The following is a 22,768-nucleotide window of genomic DNA, read 5'->3' as shown; positions in this document are numbered from 1 at the left end:
GCTGACACTGAGTTGTGCTGGTTTGACATTCAGCTCTGGCTCCTCAGCCCTGGGTGAGGAGGAAAATGACTGCCAGGGGTGCCCTGCTGTGAACAGCCATGGGGGCACAACCCAGAGCCTCCCCTCTTTCCCTCCCCTGTCCCTGTGCATGCAGCTGCTCTGCTTTTCACTGTCAGCATGACACCAAAGAAATCCTGCTTGATTTGGGGCTCATCTGGATGTGTGAGAAAATGGACACCTAAACCCCTGCACCCCAGAGGTGCCTTCTGCCCAAGCACAAGATTTTCAACCTGGCTGTCTCTTCTCAACATACATTTATCAACTGTCAGTCCCTTACTATCATGAAGCAGCCAAGTCATAAAGATTCCTTGAAGTTTTTATGTTTCCTTCTAAAACTGTTTTGTCAGTCTTTCACTTTTTGTGGTAAAAAATGTCTGAGAAGTGTTCTTGCTTTTCTGACAAAACCTTCCACCTGTCCCTCCCAGCAACAGTTTTAGTCACTGTCACTTGTGTCAGCACTTTTATATCAGCTGAAATCCCATTTTCCTCTCATTCCCCATGGTGTGACAGGGAACAGCCCCTTTGTCTCACTCCTGTTGGTTTCCAGCAGTTACAACAAATATTCAAGTCTGTTTTCTGCCCAATTTAGATCAGTAAACCTGAGGTGTTGCTGGACTACTGAGCAAAAGTGGGCTGCCAGCATGTCCTGGTTTTTTTGGCTGTGTTTTGTGGAATATTCAAGGAATAGTCCTGAGCTCAGATGTCCTCCTTGGCCAGTTGTGGAGTGGCTGCTCTGTCTATTGTAGTGTGCTACTTGGTGCTACCAAGATTTAGGCACCTATTTAGCATGTTCTAAAGCACAAATATAGGTGTCCTCTGAAGACTTTCACTAGGGAAATCTGGATACCCTTCAGGAATACAAGCTCTTGTAGATAAGTTAAAAAATAGCAGAAAAAATGATAACAAAATATTCATACTCTGTAAAATATAAAACCTTCCTAAATACTCAATTTACCTTTTTTTTCCTTTAAAGGCTGAGGAAGAAACTTGACTAGATTACATCTGCTAAGTTAAAACAAAGCAACAAAAAACCCTTAGAAAAAGATAAAAGGAGAAAAGTCATAATTTTTCATTTGTGCCTGATGGGGTTGTCTGTTTTGGTGGTTTTTTTTTTTTTTTTAACTGTTTGCAAATCTTCAGTGTAATGGTTTGAAACCCAGTCGTGTCATTTCTTTACGCCCACACACAGAGCTGCAGTAGTGCAGACACTGTAGCAGGCAAACCATATTCCCAGCATCGGCCATTAAAACTCTTCCTACAGCAGCGTGGGCTGCCTGCACCCCCTGCTCTCTCTGCACACACCCCACCACCCACCCTTCACTGTTCAAATGCTTAAAAAAAAAGGAGAAGAGAAAGACACTGAAAAAAGAAAACAGGATGCTTCTTTTGTTTCAACGCTATTCCAGGGACCTGAACCTCTCCACCTGCCTGTGAATTGGCCACCTAAAGGTTAGCAAGTGTTTTGTTGTCATTTTCTATGGACAGAGAGAGAATTCAATTCTAGATGGCAAGACAGAAATTTTAAAGTTACAGTTTGTTTTTTTTTAAATTGTGATGGTTCTTTCACTTAGCAACGAGAAAGATTTTTTTTATAAAACACAAAGCATTTCAGTTCTGGCCCCACTTCAGCTTTTCAGAGGGCTTTAATCGGTATTTTTTCATCATTTAGTCCAACCTTCTAAACTTTAAAAGATGGATTAGGGTTATTATTTTTCTGTTAGAGCAACCTGTTGATTGCAGTCTGCTGGCTGGAGGTTGTTAACTCTTTCCTAACATGGGAAATGCACAGGAGCAAATTTGATGAAAGGATAAAAAAATTGAAATCCTTTGAGGTTTTTAAGCACTAAAAATCCTATTTTTTCTTCATTGTCAAGCCACCAAGCATGTTACAAAACCAACAGATATGCTAGGTATGTTTCTTTTTAGAAATAGTGATGTAAATCTAAACTAGAGACATATAATAAACTAGAAAGCATTTCTTATAGCTGGAGCTGAGAAAAGTAGCAGTGTAAGAAGTAGAAAAGGAAATATTCTTGATGCAAATTGCATGAAGAGGTCAGAAAGTCCAATACAGTGTTTACTTACATATTAAAATGTATTTTAGGTAACAATATTTTTACTGATTTAAGCTTTGGAATGTTTTCATTTATGGATATTCAAGAAGAGGAACATAGGAAAATATAGAAAACTGTATAATAATGATAAAACCAGCTGCTCTTCTGGAGCAAAGGGAAGGTAAAGCAGATCCCGTTTTTCCTAAAAGATTTTAATACTGTATTCTGGCACAATATTTGAAGAAATAATTGCTTTAAAAAGCCCAACCTAACCAGCTTTGCTGGTATTATACAACTGTAGAAGTAAGTGTCAAAAATATTTGTCCTTAGGATACGGTACAAGAATTTCGAAGTTCCCCCAGCAGGTTTTCCAGGGGCTTTGTACTTTTATAACACACTAAGAAGGGCAGAACTTCAGAACAATGACTTGTACCAAGCAGCAAGATTTCCCAAAGTCAGAATTTGAGATGTGACCATGGAATGACTCTAAAGGTCTCAGGAGATGATGGAATTAAACATTTTCAGCCTGATTCTGCAGAGGGCTGAGGCTCCCAACTTTGTTCAGGAGGTACCGTGCAGGCTGCGGGTGGAACTGGCAGAGTTGTGAGATCAGACACAGCCCTTAAGAACAAGGGGAAAGGTGAACTCAGTACTTCTGTTATGAGACATTTCAAGATAGGAAGTCAAACTGAGAAAAGAGCAAAGGCAGAAATAGTTTCCAAGTAAAACGAGATTAACAGTCTTTGCTGGGCTAACCAGGAAATGTGTCGGTTCCATTTTGCCTGATGAATTGAGAACTAAAAATCTCCAGACCTGGGGTACACTCACAAACATTTTGCTTCCATCACAGAAGGAGTGTTTAAAGTACTTGCCCAAAGTTTATTTCAGACCCTGTGGTTCACTATGACTGTATGATGCTAAGATTGAAGTAGAAGTTTTGTGTGGTCTGTCAAGGGAGTTGTGCCGGCTGTCAGTGCTGGATGAGCAAATGAAAATGATAATCCCACTGTCTGCATCTTCCTCTGACAGTAAGATACTGTGTGCTGCTCTCAGCATCACTGCCCTCTCAGGAAAAATTAATGATTAGCAATCCTGGAAGAGACTTTCTTTTCATTTAACTTCGTGAAGTTCTTTAAAACGTGTAGTTGCAGGATCCTCGGAATCTATTTCCTGACCAGCACAGCAGGAATGTTTATTGCTGCTTTCACTTGCTCTCACCCCTGACAAAACTCTGTAGGTGTCTTTGAAGGATGTTTCAAACAGCTGGGGTGGGACATTTTCCACTTGGGACCCAGAAATGTGTACCAATGGTGTGTGAGTTTAACTCCTCACATCCTGATGGGGACAAGAATTGAGAGAGGAGAGCAGCCCCAGAACTCCCTCCTGTGCAGCACCTGGCAGCGGGCTCAGCTTTGTGCATAGTTTAAATTGACACTTTGCTGTCTATTGAGACAGCTGAAGGTAGCTGAGTTTCTCTGAGCAGGACAGTATTTTGAACTTTAATGAATATAAATAATCTTGCTTAGAGATTGCAGCTGAGGAAGCAACACATAAGTAGATTGTTTAGAAAGAGAAAACAAAAATCACTTAATTTCAAACAGAGCTAATGCAGTGTAATACTGGTGCTCTGTATTGTGTTACTTCTAGCCATTACAGCAGCCTGCTCATCCACATAAATAGGAAGAATCACAGGATGCTGTGAAGAACCCTGATTCCCGAGTCACTTATTCAAGACTGAGAGATTTAAGATCAAGCTTCAAAAGGTTCTGCTAAGCCCTGAAACCTCTGCAACAGTGGCAAATATCCAGACAGCCACTTGCTTTTGTTGTAACTTGCTTTAATTAATTATTACCTCCTTAAGCCTCTCAGGGTAAACAGTTTGCAATTTTAGTATTTGGAATTTGATACTGAGTGATGTAAGTAATGAATTTGAAATGCTTGTACATGTTTTCAATTTGTTACATGGTCCAGCATACTGCTGCAATTATTAGTACTGTTTAAATTAAGTGTCCCTTTTAAGTAAATTCACCTTAACTTAATAATAGTCTCAAAGTGGAATAAAATATAATGGGCTTCAGAAATGTGATCAAACTGAAGACAAACTAATTTTGACTGGTTATGTAAAATGCCCATAATCATCTGTTTGTATGATTTGATTCCTGCCAGTGTTCTATTATAAGATGTGCATCTTTTTTCTCGTTGGTTTGTTGACTGTAGCATGCAGTAATCCTCCAGAAGATCTCACTTAGAGGTGAGAACACATTCCTTTAGGAAAGTATCTCCCAGCAGAGCTGAAACTACTTGCTGCATGTAATTCTCTCCATCTGGACAGACTGAGTCTATAGAGCAGAAGCATGAGTCACTGTCAAGCAGTTCAGAATGTCAAGTATTTTCTAGATTCACAGATTTCAAGTGTCTGCAGTGCCATTACCAATTACTGGGAGCATTTCAGGGTATGAGAGAAACCAGGAGGATTTTAAGCAGTAATCCTGGGTCCTGTTAAGAGCTTTTCTGCCCCTTGAATAACTACATGACAGGCAAGAAAGATAGGAAGAATGAGACAAAAATATTTCTCCACCACCAAAATTAGAGGCCTGCTAAATCAGGGTTCCAGAAATAAATGGAAAGCAATCCAAACAGCAGGCAAAACTCTCCAGGATCAATAAAGCTGTTTGAAATGAAAATCCACCAAGGCCTCTGGCATTAGTCTATCACCAGAATTATTAAAAAAAAGAGCTCCCACTGAAGTGGATATTGGACAATTATAACATTGCAGTTCCACCACTACCCAGCAAGGGACAGGCTGCAGGGTCTGAACTGGGCAGCTGCTTATCACAGGGAAAATAAATAAAAGAAAACTGAAAATAAAACTGTATCTTCCAAAATATGTGTTCCTAAGGAAATTATACAGGCCAAAGATGCCAATTTTGTAACATTATTGGGAATGCATATTCCAGTTTGGGATTCACTCAGTCTTCCAGCAGAGGAGGTTGAGACAGTCTCTATTTTAAACAAATGTTTGCATAAAGAAGAGTGGCCCCTCCCTGGACCCCTCAGTGCTGTTCACTCTATTGTTACCTGAGCTCTCCTTAGGAACTCAACACACAAATAAAATCTAATTTTTTAAAAATTATCTTTTTAACTGCACTTGACTGTGCCCTATCCTGTTTTCCCTGCAGCTTTCCTCAAGTTTATGGAGGTTTGTTGAGCATGACCCAAACACTTTTAACAATCCTGAGGCGTTTTTCCACCTGGTTCCTGCTTTCTCCTGTCCCACAGGGCACCATTAGAAGAAGCTGGTGGACAGCACCCACACTGGGTAAATTTAGCATTTCATATGTGCCAAGTGTCTTCTCTCCACCATTGTCTTCTTTCCCAACATATCTCAAGAGAGCCCTTTACTGTAAAGTTAAAAGAAAATTAGCTTTAGGAGTATAAAATAAAAACCCTACCATTGTATTTCAGGACAATACAACCCCCCACATTTCAAAGATTCTTTTTAGAGCTCCCTAATTAAATAGTGATAAAGGATACAGAGAGATTGAAATGCCACTTCATTTTCTTCTGTTTCAACTCTTCCTGTTTTCTGAAGGTTGTTAATGTGACACCAATGTAAAAAAAAAAGAAAGAAAACCCCAACTTCCTACTTCTAATCTGTTTCAAGTCTTTGTCCTCGTTTCTCTCTGCTTGCATCAAGTATTGACAGAAATTAGACTTTTTTGCTGAAATGCCTGGATCAATCAAAGGTATGTGAATTAGAATTATTTCCAGACTAAAGACTTAATTATTTCCAGACTTTCACATCTGCTCCCTGGTATTTAATCACTAAAAGCTTTTTACAAAGGTAAAGACTCCTGGTATAACTGAGTATGTTGTGTATGTTCAGAATGTTGAAAACCTGCTTCTGTGGGGTTACAAAAATAAAGGGACTCTGTCATGTCTCCAGGTTGTACCTGCAGACCAGGGTGGGGGTCTGAGCAATTGAGCTCTGAGTCTGCTTAGAGACCAATGCTCTGCTCAGTGCTCTGTCAAAAAATGACATGAAAGTGCAGAAAAGAAGCATTTACATGTTTAGCTATTGATTTGGTTAATAATGATGGGCAGTTCACGGAGCATGTGCCATGCAGAAGACAAAAATCTTTTGATTGTGTAGTCCAAAATTATTACAACAGTGCTGACAGAATGAAACAAGTTTTCTAAAATGTTTGGAATTCAGGAAAAAGTCTATAAAAATGGAACTTACTGGATTTAAAATGAGTTTTTTTTTATCAACCTCCTGTATTAAACTACTTTATACATATAAACTGACTAAGACAATTTCTGGTACAATGATTTTTTATCTGAAACTGCTCCACTTTTCAGTGTTCCACAAACCTGCCTGTGGTGTTTACCTGAAGTTAAAATTTCAAACCAGGAGCAAAATAATTGTATTTAATGGAATTTTAGTGACCACTTCTGATAGCTGAATAAATCAATTTAGAAAATTCTGAACTGGCTAAATCTGACATTGAGTTTTGTTTATTGGAAAATTTTCCTTATCTAATTAGGATCAAGTTCTTATGCTGGTAGCTCAATGCCACAAGTTACAAACAGCTGAGAACGTGGGGTGGGTGCTCAGTAACGGAGCCCAGGGCAAAACCAACAGAGGAAGTTCTACGTTAGGCAAGGACTACCCTGAATCAGCCCTGGGGCAGAATTACTTTGAGATAAGCTATTTTTGTCAAGGTACAAAGAAATACAGTGGCCTTTTTTGGAATATAAATAACAGATGTGAAAAGTCTGATGGTATTTGCCCCAGTAGAATACAAGTCATGGCAGTTTCACTCAGGAAGAAAGTCCTTTTGCTTGCTGTGAAAAGCAGCAAACTACCACACCTGGTAGAGATGTGTTATTACATTCTTAAAAGTACATTAAGTATCACCATTAGCTTACTTGTTGAGCTTTATTTAAAACTTTAAGTTTTCTGTCACCACGTAGGCATTTTTGTTGTAGAGCATTACAGAACACCAAAATGAGTCTCAGGCTGTGTCCTTGGCCCCAGAAACTTAACAGCATTAAATGAAATTACAGAGCATCTGGTACTTGGGAACCACAGGATTCCTATGAAAAACATCTGTCTGTGGTGGCCTTGAAGGGCCCATCAGCTCTGCATGGCCAGGAGGAAACCAGAGAGAGAAATAGTGTGTGCCACTACAGTGGAGCAGGCTGCTGGGGGAAATGTAAAATATGTGGAAGTGTATTTCCACACTTCTCTCTGAGGGAGGGAGGGAGGGGAGCAAAGACATAGTGCCTTGTCCTGTCTGATGTGGTACTCATTAGATGTTCTATCTACTGGGTATTTAGGCTTCATTTTCTTCTTGCTGTCTGTTCTCTGCAGCAAAAAACTTAAAAAAAAAAATTTGAAAAAACTACTGCTGCATACTTAGTTTGTTTCATTGTCTCATCCCTTATTGTATGCTGTGTTTAAATTTAAAAGTGACCAAATAACTTAGGAAACATCTTAAATGGACTTGAAATGTTGATAACATCACTTTGGAAATTAGAGGACTCCAGTTTTATTCTGTAGGGGTAACCACACTGCACAATATGAATAATAACTTGTTTCTTTACCAAGCCATATTCTTTTAACATTCTTTCATCATTATAGTCACTGCTATAATAAAAAGCCACTTAAGTGATTATTCCACATAGAAATGTCAGAAGTGCATAAGAAAAGTCCATGCTTGACAACATTTATAATTTATAACATTCATGAGGAAGAAAAAAAAGGCAAAATCTAACATTGTGCTGTGCACATATCAGTTCATTCTACATTGTAGAATGATTGTTGTTGTCTTGGATGGAACCAGTAAAAATTTCAAACCACATTTGAATTCATTCCCAGTAATGATAACCTATTAAAATGATCCAAGGAAGTTACAGAAACACCACTAGAGATTATGCAGTAAAGCAACAAATTGCAGATTTCAAATTGAGCCACTGATTATGTTATTCCAAATGGGTTTTTAATGGCTGTTTTCACGAGAACAACCCATTATTCATAGCAGCCAGTGCATCCAGTGAGCATAGCTGAGCAAGAATCAAAGAAACAGTCACAGATCACCTGATTTTCACCCAGACTGTAATTACAAGGGGTTATGCCCCTAATGCTTTGAAAGAAAAATTTCACCTTGCTTATTTTGATAGTTTCCTCCTTTGTTTCTAAGAAAGAAATAAAGACAATACAAATTTTTGCTGAAATAAGTAGTCTGGACAGGCACCCTGCATATATCAGGATAGATTTCAAAAGAATAGGTTCACTTTTATAAGAAACTGTGTCTAGAAGATGTTTTCATTTGGCATTGAGAGCATTTAAAAACAAGCAGTGCACCATAGTATCTCCATTAATTATACTAAATTAATTTGGTCTACACAAAAGCCAGCTTTAATTTCTCACACTATTTTCCTATCACACCATCTTTTCTACTTTGCAGATATTTATGCAAACCTGGACATGAGTTTCATTTTGTTCACATATTTTCATTTTACACCACTTTTTGCAATGTGTTTGGCCTTAGCTCCCTTAAACTGGGGAAGCACAGATAATATGCAGGCATGTTTAATGTCCTGTCTTTGGAACTGGCTGCCCAAAGAAACTGTGCAGTTTTTATCCCCAGAGGTTTTCAAAACCAGACTGGTAACACCCTGACGGTCTCATCTGACCTTGGTGCTGAGGTGTTTGGACTAGAGAAGTCCTGACATCTCCTTTAACCTCAACTGTTCTGTGTTTCTGTATTAAAAATTGTTACTATTAATGAAATTTAAAAGCATTATATAAATATGTAATGGAAATATGGCTCCAGAAAACTAAAATTGTATTATTTCTGGTGTGCTTAGAGCCTCCATTTGCAAATCTGGAGCTCAGACTTGTTTCCAGTGCTTTGGGTACTCAGTGTAGGTTGTAGGAGTGGTTTTAAGTGCAGCGTTGAGTGTTCTTTACTCTGTAGTGAACTGTAACTCCTAGAGGAAAAATGAAAGAGGAACCAATTTAATGGGGAAAGGAAGCGATGATTGTCTGTATAATGCCTGCATGTGTGATATTCTCCGTTGCTCATTTTCCCAGCCCAGGGTGGGAAGTGTGTGTGTTATTTCAGCCTGCAGACCGGTGCCTGTTCTGTGTTCCTCCGGCAGGTCCGTGAGCTGATGGCAGCCGGGCCCCGCCATGGAGGCCCAGAGCCCGCCAGGCCTCGCGGCCGCTCCAGCCCAGCCCGGCCCGGGCCCGTCCCCGCAGGGCCCCTCGGAGCCTGCCCGGGGCCAGGCCCTGCCCCAGCCCCTGTACCTCAAGGCCCTGACGATCCCGCTGCTCCAGCCCGTCCAGCCCGGCTGCTTCCAGCCCCACGGGCCCTTGGTGGCCGCCAGGAGCTGCGTCCACCTCGATGGCAGCAATGTCCCCCTCATCCTCAAGCCGCTCGTCCCCCCGGAGAGCACGGAGCAGCCTCAGCCGCTTCTGCAGAAACAGCTCGGGCAAAGCCTGACCTTGAGCATAGTCAGCGCTTTACCAGTGTTATCGTCGCCAAGTCCTTGTGTAAAAGCATCTATTGGGAGCCCGGGAAAATCAAAAAAATCTGGGAAATACATCTGCAAACACTGTGGACGAGATTGTTTGAAGCCAAGTGTCCTCGAGAAACACATTCGCTCTCACACGGGAGAGAGGCCCTTTCCGTGCACCACTTGTGGCATTGCGTTTAAAACCCAGAGCAACTTGTATAAACACAGGAGAACTCAAACCCACGTCAACAACACCAGGCTGCCCTCAGACTCTGACATCAGTGGGGGACCAGAGCAAAATGAGAGATCAGCAGAGAGCACCACCTCTCCCCAAGGCAGCAAAGTCTTGAGTAGCACCAGTGAAGACCAGGGGACACACCTCAAACAGCCCAGTTCAGAGAGCAGTGCAGCAACAGACACTGAGAAACCTCATGAGCTCTTATTGCCAGTGACAAGCTCCTCATCAGCTGCTTCAGAAAATCAAGAAACAACAAATCAATCATTGAGTTCAAAGGCTATTCAGGGGGTTCCTGAAAGAGAACCTCAAAGTTTATCATCTCCAGGAGCTTTGCCAAATGGTCCGAGCCTGAGAAAGAAGATGCAGGAGCAAAGAACTCCGACTGCCAATAAGCACATTCAGCTGCAAAGGCAGCAGGCAACCTCTTCAGAGAAGCAGTGGGATTACAAAGCCTTGGACTGCAAGCTGAAGAAGTGTGAGAGCACTGACTCGGGGTATCTGTCACGCTCCGACAGCACAGAGCAGCAGATGACATCCTCCAGCCCCTTGCACAGTCTCCACGAGCACAGCACAGAGCTGGAGAACGAAGCTGCCTTCAGCAGCCCAAGGTGTGCCTCCAGCAGCACTGCAAAGCCAGAGGCAGCTGACAAAGCCACAGCCTCGATGCTAGAGAAAAAGAGGCTGGAAGAACACATTTCAAAGCTTATTTCTCACAACAAAAGTGTGGTGGATGACACCCAGTTAGACAATGTCAGGCCCAGAAAAACTGTCCTTTCTAAACAGGGAAGCATTGACCTTCCAATGCCTTACACATACAAAGACTCTTTCCATTTTGATATCAGAACTTGTGATGTAAATAGGAAAAAGAATCTTTCTCTTTGTTCAGCAAAATCTACCTTTGCACCCCTGGAGAAATGCAAGCCAATGTTTTTCCATTCAGTTCCCACCCAGTTCTCCACAACAATCGACACTGTGCCTGTTACTCGGAGCAACTCCTTGCCTGTTGTGGAGGGAGCAAGGATGGTGCATGACAAAGCAGGATGCTCAAAACCACTTTCTCTTACTAAGCACTCTGCAAACACAGGCACTGCTGGTTTGCTGCCTAGCAACGATCTCACTGCCAGTTCAGTGGATTTCCCTAATAGCCATCCCCGAGCTCTAGTCAGACAAACAGCAGTGGATGATTTGCCCCTTAGTAATGTGGCTGATCATCCTTCTCTGTCAGAGGAGCTGAAAGGGACTAAAAAGCTTGGGGCTGGAGAAGTAATCAGAGCTAAAAATAAGAAACACAATCAAAGGAAGTTGAAAATGTTCTCTCAAGAAAAATGGCAAATGTATGGAGATGAAACATTTAAGAAAATCTACCAAAAAACGAAAAGCAGTCAAAATGCCAAGAAAATGAAACAAAAAGAGAATAAGATTACAGATATTACAAGCCTGACTCCTAATTCAGTGGAATCAGCCAGCAGCACTGAAATAACTGAGGAAAGAGATGGCAGGAGCTCTTCAACTGACAGTCCTTCCTCCCTTGTGACAGCAGCTTCAACCATGGGTAAATCAGGAATGTCTGCTGATGGTAATTGTGTTCTGCAGAATGCGTACTCTGAGGAAACTGCAGACAGAGTGTCCAACCTAATGGAGACATCACATTCTGTAACTGCTGGAGCTGTAACCAGCCAAACTTCCCCAGAGCTCAGTGGCAGTGACACAGAGAAATGCACAGCTGGCAGCAGCACACTGCTGGCTCCAAGCACTGGTGAGCTCAGGCTTCAAGATCCTGAGTGTCAGCTGAGCAGCCACGGGAGGAATGAGGACTGCTTGCCAGTACAGAGTAGCAACAGGGAGAAACCAAGCCCTGGGAAAGAATCCAGTGCATTTGAATTGCACTGTAAAAGCACTTCACACAATTATGGGAACCATCACGGGACTAAGGAAAGTGGCCAGCATGGCCTGATGCCCCCTTGGGTCCCTTGCAACAACAGAGAAACTGCAGGGAAATCCCAGACTCTGCCATCAGAAAGGAAAAAGCTGAAATTTGAAGTGGAGAAGACACAAAATGTGATTTCAGTGCCCTGCCCTAGTCCCAGTAGTGAAACCACTGAAGTAAGTGAAGCAGACAGAGGTCATTGCTCTGCCACTCAGTGTCTTCCCACAGCTCCAGTGAAATTCTCCACTAAAGCAGAGGAGCAAAAATCAAGCACAGGAATTAATGAAGCCACTGGAGGTACTGAGAATGTGGAATATAGGAAAACAATCAAACTTCCCATACAAGCTCTCAATTACTGTGACATCAACCTTTTTTCACATCCTGCAGGTATTTCAAAAGCTTCACTGGTGGGATTTTTAGGGTCTGAATTAGGGGGAAGTGATTCCAATTCTTTTGCCTTGCACAATGCAACAGATGGAGATGACAAAACATGTCTTGTAAAAACAGGAGCAAAAGTGCCACTTCCCAGTGACAATGCTGTGGATGTGTCTTCTAAAAGCCATCATCTGCAATCTGATCGTTTAAGTCCAGTCCCACAACAAAATGCCTTCTCTCCAAAATATATCCTTAAATTGCCCCAGGACAAGAGAGCCTCAGATCTGTCACCTTTGCTTCGATCTGAACAGGAGATGACACCTGGCACACCTGTCACAGACACCTTAACCACCTCACCCTGCTCTTCTAGCAGCACATCCCTCCATTCTCATTCCAGTGATGTGGTTTGGTCCCCTTTAAAATCTGAAGTGAGACAAAAGGCTGGCAAAGGAGAAATTCAATGGAGTCTTCACACGAACTGGAAAACTCCAGGATTCGTTTCACCAGTCGACTCAGAAACCACAAATATCTTCACCACAGCAGAGAACACCTTTCATAACCAAAACTTCAAGCAGCAGGATATTGCAAGAGAGGACTGGAAAAACAAACAGAACAAAAATAAATTAAATTATCAAAGGCAAACAGAAGAGAAGTGGATGAGTAAAAGTACTTGCTCTGTACAGACTCCAAAGAAGAAAATCTGCTTTACTTCTGTGTATACCAGTGGCTTTTTCATATCTGCTGACATCAAAGATGAGAGGAAGGCTTTACACCACCTTTGCTCAGGAAGTGACTCTTTGATAAAGACATCAGTTTCTAGCAAAGGTGCAGAGCCAACAATCCTGGGATGGGACAGAGAGGGAAGTCCACGCATCCTGAAGGACACCCCAGCACCACTGCAGGATCTGCAGCTTTCCCAGAGCTCAAGAGACAACCCCACTTATTTTTGCCATTCTTTTGGCACTTTCTACTGCCACACTCTCAGCACTCACTGTAAAGGATTCCCAGTGCTGCCCCACTCTGACAGGACCAGCTACTCTGGCACTTCTCCAGTGCCAGGCTCCAAGAGCACCTTCCCATCCCTCAGTGCCGAGCCCCGGCTGACCTGGTGCTGTCTGAGCAGGAGCCTCCCTCTGCCCTCAGAGCAGGGGGGCAGTGCAGCCTCTGCCCACCCCTCCATGCCCCCCTGGCACAGGGAACCCAGCAGGGAATGCACCCTCTCCAAATACGACATCTCCATTTTCAAAATGAGAAATATTGCCAAGACTGTGGCATATGGCTTAACAAACACAAGCTTGAAAACGTTGGTTTCATCCTTTTCCAAAGGACACCAGATGCAGGAGGTAATATTAATAATTCTGTTTGCTTTCTCAAGAGGGTGTTATTGGCTGACAGCCCACCTCCACCCTCTTATTGGGAAAATTAAATAATTATCAGAAGTGTATATATGGACATTTACAGGCATTTGCTGATACAGAATTTACAATTTATATTTTTATAAGAGAAGTCTATATTAATTTGATGCATCAGAAATATAGATTTCTGTGTAAATATTTAAGTTTCTTTCACTTTTCAGAATGCTGATAATGAGAAGAGTGAATTTCTATTTCTTTATTTTTTCCCCTTTATGGGGATTTTTAAATATTTTTCACTAATAGCATCTGTTTTCATTCTAAAAGAATATTTGACTTAGAGTAGGACTTAAATACAGAGTTGTACTACTTAACTCCTATGCTGTTCAGTGCTATTTAAAACATGCACAGATTTCCAACTTCTCAGTCAGTGTAATTCACAGTTTTCATGTACTTGATTTTTTCCCAATATTCTCAACAGTTAAGCTCAGATGTTCCTGGTGGTTCTTTCAAAAATATTTCAGAGCAAAAGAAGAAAACAGTAGTTTGCAAAAAGGAAAGACTTTCAACAAATAAACTCAAGAGGAGCCACAAACAGAAAAGGATTAAAGTCACCCCTAAATGGTAAGGAGTAAAGCTTTCAGGTTCACTATATAGATATATTATATATAATATAATAATATATAGATATAATTTAGTTGTAATGTGTGTAAAAACTCCACAGAAAATAAAAAGTTATGCCCAAAATTCTACCTCATCAAAACAGGGGGGGAAAAAAAGATAAATCTCTCAGAAAGAGCTGTTCTTATACCCCAGCAGGGCCCCAAAGGTAAACCATAAAATATCAATATGTTGTTTACTATTAGGAGCAGACTTTTCTAAGCAAACCAGACGTATTCCACAGAGAGAGGATGCCTGGTCAGCTGACTCTCTCTATGATTTAGAAATGACTCTTATCTGTCAAAATTGTCAGCATTTACTTTTGTTTGAAGGGGACCAAAATGGTTCTGGTTTTAATTCTGTCCCAGCTCAGAGCAGTGCCTGAGACCCTTTGTCCTTGGAAGATCCATATCCTGAGCTGGTATTCACTAGAGAAGGCAGGACAATAAATATCAAGTTTAACACCAACTAACAGAACCATCTGTAGTTCAAAGGATCATTTGGTTTAAATAAAAAAGCAGGAAGAACTTGAGCATAAAACTATCAAGGGCACATTGTCTCAATCAGCACAGCTCCCCCCTTTCAGTGGGAATTCATATCAGTGGAACATTTACCCTCTAATCTTTCAGGAGTGTGGGGCAGCAGGATGCCTGATGAATTGCTTCAGTAAGGAGCACATATTGGGTGCACACATCCCTCTTTATTTCATGACCAAAATCAGACAGAGTGACTCCCTTGAGGACAAATCAGTGTCAGTAACCTAATCACCGTGTCTAGCTCAGCACTGCAATTCTGAAGGGTGATAAGAACAGAAATAGAAGACTCAGGTCTATGTCACCCAATGAGTGGCATTCTTCTAGGACTTTTTCCTGGTTTGATTTTCAGGTGCTGTCTTCTTGTTGTGTTTTTCCCCCTGCTGGTCTCAGAATTTGTTTATATCAAATTTATTTCAGGATTTAATTAAGTACAGTGTCCTGAAAGCTCAGGTCATGCCTATTAGTAGAGAACTGGCCCAGCTGGTAACCACCAAATGTAATTTAATTTTCTAATACACCAAACACCTGAATAAGTGCATCCTTTTAGATTTACATCTTGCTCTGTGGATGGTGACAGTCAATTGATTTAGGGATGGGACTTTAGTGTCACTCATTCAGAGTAGAAAATAAAGCAGAGTTGGATTATTCAGTGTGGGTTTGATAAATAACCAAAATCCTTATGTTGTCCCTTAGTGATGAGGAGCACTCAAGAAGTGAAAAGGAAAAAACCCAATAACCACACAGCCTCAGGTGATTCCTGTGTGGTTCAAGTCTTTGTGAAGTATATTGTTTTAAAATTCCAGATATAAGAAAAAGGCTCTCTTATTCCTTAATCCCCTTTTCTTGGAAATTCAAGGATTTACCAAATCCTACAGAGAAAAAAAGATAATAAAATAATTGTGGGTCGCTTGCCTAAAATCCAGCTTTTGTTTTTGAGTTGACATAAACAAGCATCTCCTTTCCAGTAATAAATTGCTGTTAGACTTTAATGCACCTGATGAGGTGGTGTTATTCTCCTCTGGCTGCTCCTACATCTCCCATATTTGTTTATCCCCCCAATGCCCCTGGCACTGCAGGTACAGAGGGAGGCACAGCCATGGATTTGCTCAGCTGAAAATGAACAGGCTGAGCAAGAGGCCCTGTTTTCCCAACAGAGCTCTGGATGCTTTGAGAAAGGGCTGCTCATCCCAACCCCCCAGATTGAATAAGCATAAGAAGTGCCATCCTCCTCAATCCAAGATGCAAGGTAAGTATTTGGAATATTTGTGTGAAAATATTATTTCAGTGATATAGTGAGAAATGTAGCAAGTTGAAGCATGGGGGGTGATCAAAATCAAAGTTTATCCAACCTCTTTTCAATAGAAAATTGTCTACACCAGCAAAAAGACACATCATATTCCACCTCAGACAAACAACTTTGCAGAAGGAAAAAAGAAGCAAAGAATAACTCAGGAATATCTTCCCCTACTGAAAACCTAAACCATGCTAAACAAAAAGACAAAATGGATAAAAAAGTAGGTATTGTACCTTAAGTCTTGTATTATTTTTTATTAACAGAAAAAAGAGGGGTTAATTAAAACCTGAATTGTATTCAGCTATTTTTAAGTTGAAATTGAAACTATTTTGTATCACAGATTTTGGATAAAATGTTTGAAAATGTGTTAAAGGTATTTTGGGGGGTAAAATAAAAATGTGTTAAAGGTATTTTAAAATGAAATGAAAACTTACTAATGTTAGAATTAGCTAAAATAACAATTAAACTTGAGTACTTTCGATGAAATTGCTCTGGACTGAAAACTTTACATGTAAATCTTTTCCCCTCCTAATTCCTACAGGACATTTCTGGGCAAATCAGGGAACACCCAAGAACAAACGCCTCTGTCCAGAACATTACAGCTCCTCTGGGAATAGCTGTGACAGCTCATTCCTTTTCCTCCAGAGCTGACACATCCCTGCAGGAGTTCAGCAGGGACGTGGCCATTTGCTGCTGGGTGACACAGCCCCTCGTGCTGCAGCCATCCCTGCCTGGGCAATCCCGGCCAAGCCTTCGGAGCCACCCCCTGGCAGCTTCTTTTGGGTCTTGTCCTGGGTTTACAAACACAGGCACAGGTGACCAACCTGTCAGCACAAACCCAGAGGCTGCTGCTCCTCTTTCCTTACATCCAGGAGGAAGCCAGGAAAACATATTGAAGGTAGAGTCAGACAGCCAAATATTTGGAATATCAGAGCCGGTGATCCAGGTCAGTGGAAGGGAGAAAGCTCCTAGTGAAGAAAACACACATTCACCTCCCACAGAAAGCTCAGCTCTCAGCTCCCAGCCAGGATGTTCACATTTGTTTGGATCCCAAGCAGAGTCTGTTCCTGAGACAGTCACAAGGGCTCAGTTACCCAGCAGGGAACACTCACAGAGGGCAAACGTAACTCAGCATCTCCTGGAGCTGCATGGAAGCACAGAAAAGGACAGATCCCACCTGCAGCCCAATCCCTATGGAAGGCCACCTGGAACAGCTACTGCTACCTTTAAAAAGCCCTCAATGACTCTCAAATCCCCTGAGTTCAAGAGTTACTCTGCAACACCCCCCAAGACATACAAAAAGAGAGGTTTAGAGATGATGAGGAAACAAACGCGGGTGGAATATGATGATACGAGCAGTGATGATGAGGACAGGCTGGTTATAGAAATATAGCAACAGGCTGCTGCCAGGCCTTGTGTGCCAGCCTGGAAATGCCAGGGATCTTTGATCCATAGTTCTGAAACACCTTAACATCAGCAAAGCCATTCCTCTGTGCCAGAGGCAACAGCCTCTTTGGAAGAGCCCTTCCTTTCGAGGACTCAACCTTTTTTTAAAATGCTCACTTGAGGCTGGCATGGCACATTTAAATGCAAGAGGCAGCTCTGTGCTCCTGACAGGTTTCCAGCATTATTAAAGTTCCTGCCAGTCTCAGAATTCCCACAAGTGCTGCCTGCCCGTGGGTGTGTTACTCCAAGCCTGCAGTGGATTGGGTTACTTCAACAATACAGCTGCAGCAGCTTCCTCAGCTCAGATTTCCTGGAAGGGTTCAGATGTGTTCCCTTCTCTATATTCCTGTTTCTGTAGTCACTGCCTCTGTACTGGGAGTGACACGCTGGCATTAAGGGCAAGATCTGTTCCTTAAGCATCTGTGATATTGGAAGAGTCTGGAAAAAATGCTGGTCCTTTTCCATGTTGCACAAATGTCAATGCTTCTGTGTGAGAAATGACACAAGCATGCTTTGCTTTGGGTTTTGTGCCTTTTATGCCAAGATCTACTCAAATATTCTTGATTTTTAGGTGGAGAATATGGGTGTTAGCTATTGGTATTTCCCTGTGGTAAAATTTCTGACAAGGATTTTCTCATTATATTTGTCACATTGTGCTCCAGCTGATGTCATCTGGAATGTTTCATTTTTATTGTAATTTTAACTGCAATGATGTCATTTTATGGAAGGTAAAGAAGCTATATGGCATAGCTTGTTTTCTTTTTTTAACAAGTTTTGTGCTACAAACCCTAAAATATACCGGTTTCTATGTGAATAAATAATTAGATATTTCAATTTGACTAAGTGTGTTCCCTTGCTTGATTAAACTGATGAACACTTAAAACATTCCACTTCTACATTATGATTGAATTCTGTACTTTAACTTCTCTTCTCGTATTCTGATTCACACATAGGGATTAATGGATTAACCTACACGGGATATTTGGAGTTGTTTTTTAGTCATGCTCAGGTAAAAGATTAAACAGATCATACAAAGAAATTTAATACAAATTATCTGAAAAAATACATGTGTATGTGTAAAAAAATTCCCAAACAGCTCAGAGAGATAAATCTTGTGCCAAGTCCTGTGCAATTCCTGTGTGTTTGGATGCCCTGCAAATGTGACAAGGTTGTCCAAACAGAGCTTCACATTCATCCTCTATCTTGTTAAGTATTTGTGCTCACAAACTGGTGGGTATTGGGATATTGGGGTGCAGTATCCCAGGTGCAATGAATTTAAATAATGTGAATTCAAAGAAGTATACAAATAGAATTTGGGAAGAAAAAGAGGAAAAGAAAGGGAGGAACCATCAATACTCACACAATATTGAACCATTCAAAGTTCTGGAGCTTTTTTTTCTGATGGAATCACTCAAAGCTACAGCTGGATTCTGAATTTGTAGGAAAAGCAGGAGAAGAAGAAACACAAAACTTATAGAGATCCCCAGATCAGTGTTCCCAGCAATGCTGTTGGCCAAGCACCTTTAGAAAGCACAGTACAAAAATCATTGCACCAAACCCCACCAGCACCTCCACAGCAACAGTTTTCATCCCTTGCCTGTGCAAGAGCTAATTATTATAATACATGGACATGATAGCAATATTCTATGTAAGTTTTTTTTGCATTATGTTTGTGGCTAAATGATGTATTTTAAAGTGGAATTTCTAGATCAGTAATTTAGAAATAGTCTAATGACAGACTCAGAAGTGCTGTGCAAAGAAACTTTTGTCCTGCATACATTTTACAGCATGAAGTACAGAAATTTCTTTGTCATTCTATGGCTGTAGCTGGAAGAAAAATGGGACAAGGTTAAGGTAGCTGGGAAAGTAAATTTTAAACTCCATTTCCTGACAGAAGTAATCCTTGACATTTTAGTTCCCTATCTTGTGTAACAATTTGACCAAACATTAGCTCTTTAAAAGTTCCACTAGATCCATGGTGGCATTTTAACAGGATCACTGCAGAAGGCAGTGACTCCAGCTCAAATCCTTTTAGCCACAACAGCCCTTGGAGCAGCCAGGTCTGAGTCAGTGTGTGAGGACTGGGAGAAACGGTCTTGGTCTAAGCTGAGGAGCTCAGGGAGTCTGCACACCCAAATCCAACTAGCTGTATGGAAAATTATATTGCAGCTTTCCAGAACACACTGTACTCACAAAAAAGACTAAACAGGAAAACCCTTCTGTACCTTTTACACAGCACAAGAATCAGCCACCGATGTGCTTAATTCACTCCCAAGTAGCTGAACATAAAAACCACAGGAGGGCACCAGGCACAGAGGGAAAAATCTGTTTCCTTCTCCTCCAAAGCCAGCAGCAGTTCTGATGGATCATCTCTTTGCTATATGCAAAGCTGAAATTCCTTTGCACATGAATGCCCCTCATCAACTTTATCCTCCTTCCAGTGAAGGAAGCAAATTAATAAGGAATGCTGATTACTAATTAGGTCTATATTCAACACCTACATCTACCCAGGCAGATGCTAATGAGTGGATGTTTCAGATTTTGCCTCTTTTACTGGGAACACATTTTTTCTTATTGTTTCAGACTTTTTTAGTAGATCTTATTACTTCACTATACTTCACTGATCTGCCTGGCAAACCCCAACTCTTACACAAAGGTGGGTGACAGGGGTGTGAACCAACCAGAGCAAGCCTGAAATCCCCAGCAAATACAAAGGTATACCTCGAATAAAAGTTCTGGCTTGGAGCTGCTGGAACTGGCTCTGTAGGGGAAACTTTCAGCAGCTTTTCACAGAAGCTACCCCTGCAGCCCCCCACTACCAAAACCTTGCCACACAAACCCAATACACCACCATGTTATTTGGGGCTGGAACAGACTTTCTTTCCAGTCCCATTTTTACCCATAAAATCTTGTTTGTCATCATCTTCCTCAAAACACAATTCCTAATATATTTAGTGCTTCAGTATATGCCCTGCTGACACACAGAGGGAGCAGTGCACACCTAAACCTGATTTTGGATGCTGCCTAAGTTGTATTTGCACCACCAAATTTGTTTCCATTCACCAGTGTTCATATTGAATTAGTTTCTCTGTTGTTAAGTAGCTTTGTTAAACCATTCATTTTACCTTAAGGATTTGTGTGGTATTATGGCCACAGATTAAGACTTCTGGCCTGTATTTTTCATTTACAATCAGCATTCCATGAGTCACATGGATGAAAGGGTCAATAGTGTTGGTTTGTTTTTTTTTTTTTTTAACTTTAAGATACTTTGAGATTTTTACAGCTGATTTAAAGTGCCCTGGTGGAACAGGATAAATGTCACGTAGAAGTACTTAGAGGCTGTGTCTTCCAGGGAGCTGTAATGTTACCACAGTTTGGTTATAAGCCATCCTCTTAAGTACTTAAACATAAAGAAGTGGTTTTCTTTCTCACAATCAAGGTGCCTATTGACTACTCATGACAACTCCTGAATGTGTCCTGCATTTATGTAATGCCTGAGGTTTAGAGAGGCAAGAGCCAGTGAAACAAGGGATGAACTCACTTGAACAAATTTGTGGGTGCTTTGCAACGTAGTCAAAGAGAATTCTTGTGCCATGGGTGTACAGACTATTTTAGCTTTAAAACCATCTCTATAAAAGTCTCACTACCAGTCCCTAATGATTGTCAGGGTTCAAAACCCAGTGCTAAACAAGGTGATTCCAACAGAGTCAATTCATTAATCTCTAATCCGTTTTTTAAGCATCACAAGGTTTGTGTGTGTGCATCTGCCTCATGTTTTTGATTCACTGATTGACAAAACAAGCAGTGCTGAGTACAGCACCAGGAGCATGTTCTTAATCCAGCCAGGACTGGAAGTATTTCAGAGTGAGCTAGCTGGGATATATTAGACTGATTCTTTTCAAAGATTCTTATGCCATTAACAAAAGGAGGGATTGGATGAGAGCCATGGGAGCTGTTTCATAACCTCCTGTGATCTTGTTTTCCAGCTGACTGTAACGGCCACGCAGGTTCTGCTGCTCAGGTCAGACATTCTGGACCAGCACTGACAATAAAGCCTTGATGGAGTCAGGCTTCAACTTTCTGCTTTACACTTAACCTCTGCAAAGCAAAGTCTCCTGCATATTACAGGGATATTCACTGGGCAAAATTTAGGTCACATCAACAGCCCTTCCCACTCTTTTTACACTGGTAGAGCTATAATCAGTGTTTGTATCTAAAAATCTAAGATTTATCATTCTTGAAAGTCAGATTTTTCTTGAAAACATTCTTATTTCATTGCACATACCCAAATCAAACATTCTGTCTCAAGCACACAGCTGGGAGTATGACAGGATTACTCAGCTGAGCTGCTGTCTTTTTTCCTCTGTAAAAAGAAGCCATTACAGAGATTTCCTTTTCTCCATCAAAGTGGTTAATACAAAGAAAAAAAAAAAAATCAAGATTGATTTCCGTAACATGCTTTGGCAGCAACTGAGGTGAGCAACTACATGGGGAAAAGGGAGCCAGGGTTATTCCCAGCTGTGTTAGGAAACCACAGTCTGAGAAGAGCAATACTTCACTGGGAAGCTGAGCCAGGCCTGTAACAGTTACCTCAAATCTCCAAACTTGTAAGTACAAATGCAATTAAGAGATTGGCACAAGCAGCAGTTCAGAGGGATCTGTGCACATACACGTTTGTGTCTTGGCTGGGAGGAGGAGCAGGTAAAATTACACTCCTCAAAAAGTAATTCGACCATTAGCTCCACAATGCCTCTTAATGCTCCCTTTGCTCACAGGGAGTCGTTTGCATTGAGCTCCTCAAATGGAAAGACACAAAAAGCCATCACAGCCTCTGCAGCCCACAAGTAATTGGTGTTCCAACTCATCCCACTTATGAAAAAATTTTGTGTAACTTGGTTGGTTCTAGTTATGTATGGGTTATTTCAGCTCCAAATGGAGAAAATGTTGAAAAGGAAAATTATACAAACGTCTCAGACCTCAAATCACTGGTTGTCCAGAAGAAAGAAAGTAAATACACCAAAGTAAAACATAAAACAACTGCCTCATCCTGCCCAATATTATAAGGCTTAAGAGATTATGTGAAAAAGGATTTACAAACTTTGATTTAAAAATAAGAACAAAACCAAAATGGTCATTATTACATGTTTGATATGAAAAACTCCAAACCTTTTTTTCTTTATACCAGATGTGGATAGGCAGATGTGAACTGTTGGACAATATTCACATAAGTGGAATTAGGGAAATATCCATAATTAATAGCATGCCTGTGGGAACATGTTCTATGCTTCAAAAAGAATTC

At 41.1% G+C, this 22,768-nt stretch overlaps 1 protein-coding gene across 2 annotated transcripts; it reads left to right on the top strand.

Moving 5' to 3' along the window:
- The first annotated feature begins 1,232 nt into the window (after positions 1 to 1,232).
- On the top strand, positions 1,233 to 18,308 carry ZNF831 (zinc finger protein 831). Of its 2 annotated transcripts, XM_059862684.1 has the most exons (7): positions 1,233 to 1,509; positions 5,294 to 5,860; positions 9,285 to 13,524; positions 14,015 to 14,157; positions 15,806 to 15,975; positions 16,092 to 16,243; positions 16,565 to 18,308. In XM_059862684.1, the coding sequence occupies exons 3-7, from the start codon at positions 9,316 to 9,318 to the stop codon at positions 17,414 to 17,416; spliced, it is 5,526 nt and encodes a 1,841-aa protein (XP_059718667.1). In that variant the 5' UTR covers positions 1,233 to 1,509; positions 5,294 to 5,860; positions 9,285 to 9,315; the 3' UTR covers positions 17,417 to 18,308. The 2 variants fall into 2 exon arrangements, with proteins under 2 accessions (XP_059718667.1, XP_059718668.1); XM_059862685.1 differs by lacking the exon at positions 5,294 to 5,860.
- The last annotated feature ends 4,460 nt before the right edge of the window (positions 18,309 to 22,768 follow it).

The sequence above is a fragment of the Haemorhous mexicanus genome, chromosome 18, assembly GCF_027477595.1.
Source record: "Haemorhous mexicanus isolate bHaeMex1 chromosome 18, bHaeMex1.pri, whole genome shotgun sequence".
Classification (NCBI taxonomy): Eukaryota; Metazoa; Chordata; class Aves; order Passeriformes; family Fringillidae; genus Haemorhous; species Haemorhous mexicanus.
This window is presented reverse-complemented; position numbering and strand designations above follow the sequence as displayed.